This window comes from Brugia malayi, assembly GCF_000002995.4.
Source record: "Brugia malayi strain FR3 genome assembly, contig: Bm_v4_ChrX_scaffold_001, whole genome shotgun sequence".
NCBI lineage: Eukaryota > Metazoa > Nematoda > Chromadorea > Rhabditida > Onchocercidae > Brugia > Brugia malayi.
The window spans coordinates 13,988,838-13,992,720 of record NW_025062479.1 but is presented as its reverse complement, the minus strand read 5'-3'; the positions used below and the strand labels follow the sequence as shown (position 1 = coordinate 13,992,720).

The following is a 3,883-nucleotide window of genomic DNA, read 5'->3' as shown; positions in this document are numbered from 1 at the left end:
TATGAAATGACAATTAATTCACACCTGGCATTTTGTGGTCCAACACTAATCATATCAAAACTAGTGGAAGCAGATAATTGCGAATCCTCAATATCACCATTTTCCATACCAAGTGCAATGATTTGACATTCAGCTAGAATTGAAATAATTTTGTATTAGCAAATTTTGAATGACACACAAAAATGGAAATTAAATTTTTATTAGTATTTATCACTCTCCCAACAGAAGTTAATTTACATAAAAAAAGCAAAAAAAGGCATAAAATGGTTAGAATAAAATTTCAGTAATTTTAGCTAATAATTTGATTTATTACAATTTTTATAACTTGTTACACTCTTTTTCGTCTTTATTTCAAATTATTGCTAATTTGTTTTATATTTGTTTAATTTATATTCTTTAATAATCTTTGTTCAATTTCAATTTATTTTCATATTCAATAAAATACTTTGTAACATTTTCAAATTTTACGGTTAGTCTGAATTCTTGATGTGCAAGTAAAACTCTTTCTTTTTCTTTACTTACTAATCTTACTTTGTAAATTTATTTCATTTCACTGTTCATTTAATCATCTAATTTCTTTTGCTTAAGCAATATTTATTTTATAATGCAACCAGAAAAATTTTAAATCTTTCGTAGCTAAAACAAATTTTTAATCAAAGAAAATCTAAATTAAATTTCATTAGTTCTCTAAGAAGAGAAATCAAGCGAAAAGATTGCTTAATGATAAGCATTACATATTATATGATTTTATTTGTGCAATTCTTTTTACTTTTACACACATATTTCATATTTACTTTTAAATAGCATTTAATTATATATATGTGTCCTCAAGAAGTGACACTGCGGTATTTGAAAAGCATTACTTGGGCGGAATTGTTACATACATCATACATACAAGGCGAAAGTGGAAAATAGATTTGTTAAGCGGACATTTACCTTCAGCAAGGACATATACGACGTTCAGCATGATGAACAACTAAGGACAAGGCAAAAGGTCATGATTTATTACAGCACTGAAATATTTCTGTTTACTACTTTTAACTTCTCATGAAACATTACAAATTTTGAGAACTATTTATTATCATAAAAATTTCTTTTTTTCTTTTTTTGATCAGAAAGTAAATATAAAATAAAATTGTGAAAAAAAAAAAAAACTCTTCTTTTATCGCTTCATAGTTGTATATTTTAGGTATATGAATTTATTAATTAGTTTAATAATATTTTGATAAAAATTTTTTATTAATTATTTTTCGTTGCAAAATAATTAATAGCTAAAATAATGCACTTTATTGTTCAAATAAATGCATTCAAAGAAAAAAAAGATTAACAATAGATGGAATTAAAATTTAATTATTAAACTGATAATATTAGAGCTTAAAACAAAAGAAAAAAAAGTTTACAGTTCATATTAAGATAGCCAAAATATTAGACTTAAATCTTATTAGCATAATTATTTGTTATTCTGGCAGATGTAATCATATTTAACAAGACAAAGGATCATTAATTAATACTGATTGCTTCGTTTCCATTTCTATTTTCTTCCAATTTCTCAAGTATTTTTCTTCTTCCATCTTAATATGTATTGATATATAATTTAAAACTTTCCCAAAATTGTCTAATTTTGATGGGAAAAAATTTATGATTTGCACAGCTGTTGTTCAGTTGCGTTTAATTTACATGGCAGATATGCTATACTCACTGATAAACAGTCAAATAATAATTGACACTTGGTGATCGTTTTATGGAGGTATTTGAAACTAAGTTAAGAATAATATTAGTCATAAATTGTAGTAAATATTTCAAAAACTTATTGTGGTTCAAAAAAAAAAAGAATTACAATATGGTAATTGTAAATGTAATTAGCTTAATTAACTTCTAGAACATTCGATTTGAATCTTTTTAAAATTTAATAAAATTAAAATTATAATAATAAATGTATATGCATAATTTCCTATTTTATTTAATATTTATTGGTATTACTTTGATAATTAATCGATAAATAGAGTGAAATTCCATTACTTTCATCAGCATATAAGATATATGCTAATTAAAAAAAAAAATTGAATAAAGTTTATTTTCATTAAAAAGGTATTTCACGTTAATATATCAAAAAAAAAAGAAAGTAAGAAAAGAATAAATTTCATTTCCACTCATTTCAATTTTCATATTTTCAACTATTCATTGCAATAAATTTAAATATACATTTTAACGGCAGGCATAAATTTAAATAATCCATAAAGCTTTTTTTTTTTTTTTTGTCGTATCATTTATTAAAATTTTGCTGCATTATAAGATGAAAAGAAAATTCAAGTAGTTATCACTTCAAGAAAAATTTTCCCCTTTTTATTCATTTATTTTTTTTTGTCCTTCTTTCTTTCTTTCTTTTATTATCCCTCTTATTAAACCCCCTAATGATCATTTTAACCTTTGAAAAAGAAGAGATAAAGGAAGAGAATGGACAGTTGTTTCTGTTTTTAGCATCTATTCTTTCTTTCATGAATTACTTCACAAAAGCTTAACATCATTACGGATTAATCTTTTCTTTTTTTTTTTTTTTTTTGTTTTCAGGTTGATTAATGCTTAAGATTATTTTTCCGGTGCTACAAATGAATGCAATGAAATAATTACATTTTGCATTTTCACTCATTCATATGCATCAATTATAATTATACTTATCAGTTAATTGATCAATTTAAATGTTAATGATAACACTTTTCAATTTTAGTTTATCATTATTCTTCCTAAATTTTAAATGAACATTTATTGACAAATTCAAATTTTATTACTAATTTAATTCGTGCAAAATTATAATTTTTTTTTGCATTTATTTAAATGAAAATTAGTGAGAAAAGAAATAATATAAAAATTTTTTAAATCTTAAAAATAATGGACCAAAAAAAGAGAACTGAAATTTATTCTAATTCCTATAGGTTCTTTTTCTTTTTTTTTCTTAACATCTTTGAAATGTTATAACATTTATTCATTGCGATTTTGAAAAAGAGAAAAAAGTAAATGATTTCCTGAAAAATAATGGGAAAATTTTGGAAAAAAAAATTGATCATTTATTTTCACTCTGAATTTAATATAGGCCGGAAGAATTTATCCCTCACTTTTTTCACTCATCACATTAGCTAGATGCTTTAATCAAAGTTTTATTCCTGGTACTAATATTTTATCGACAATCTTTCTCTTTATTAAAATGCCATTTTTAATTTTAATAGAAGTTTTTTTCCTTAAAAAAATCAAAGAAAACATTTTCAAGTCGTGTCGCATATTCATTCATTTATTCCCACAAACTTAAAAAATCAGTCTATTTTAAATGTTTTACATTTATATATTATATATGCTGCCGCAAACATAATAATAATAATTAATGATAGTAATGATTCAATAATAATAATAATAATAATAATAATAATAATAATAATAATAATAATAATAATAATATAGTAATAATAGCGATAATAAAATAATAATAAATAATGACGATGGTAATCGCCACGGCAGCAAAAGCTCTATTATTATTTATTATCACTATTATTATTATTCTTATTATATTATCTCAACAAAGCTGTACGCTGATAAAAATGATAATTTCCATCCATCATTAATTTAACTCTGCTCCGAATTGTTACTACAAATTTGATTCTACATGAAATTGTTATACAGCAATTTATTATTACAAATTTAATTTGACATAAAATTATTACTGTAAATTATTATTTATTTATTACTACAATAAAATTATTACTATAAACTTAGTTATTATTACAACAATTTGCAAATGTTCAATTTAACTAAAAGCATATTTGACATATGTGATGAATAACCGCCTGATCTCATTTATCATATCTTTGCCATAATTTAATCAACACTTCCATTC

At 22.6% G+C, this 3,883-nt stretch overlaps 1 protein-coding gene across 1 annotated transcript in view; it reads right to left on the bottom strand.

The window, feature by feature from the left end:
* Positions 1 to 107, bottom strand: part of Bma-ddr-1 (Uncharacterized protein) — a gene marked incomplete at both ends in the record, with an annotated part of 13,704 nt that extends 13,597 nt beyond the window's left edge. Inside the window, one exon of the mRNA XM_043074803.1 lies at positions 25 to 107. Within this exon, the coding sequence (XP_042930737.1) occupies positions 25 to 107 (83 nt within the window). The remainder of the gene's footprint in view (positions 1 to 24) is intronic.
* Positions 108 to 3,883: the final 3,776 nt, after the last annotated feature.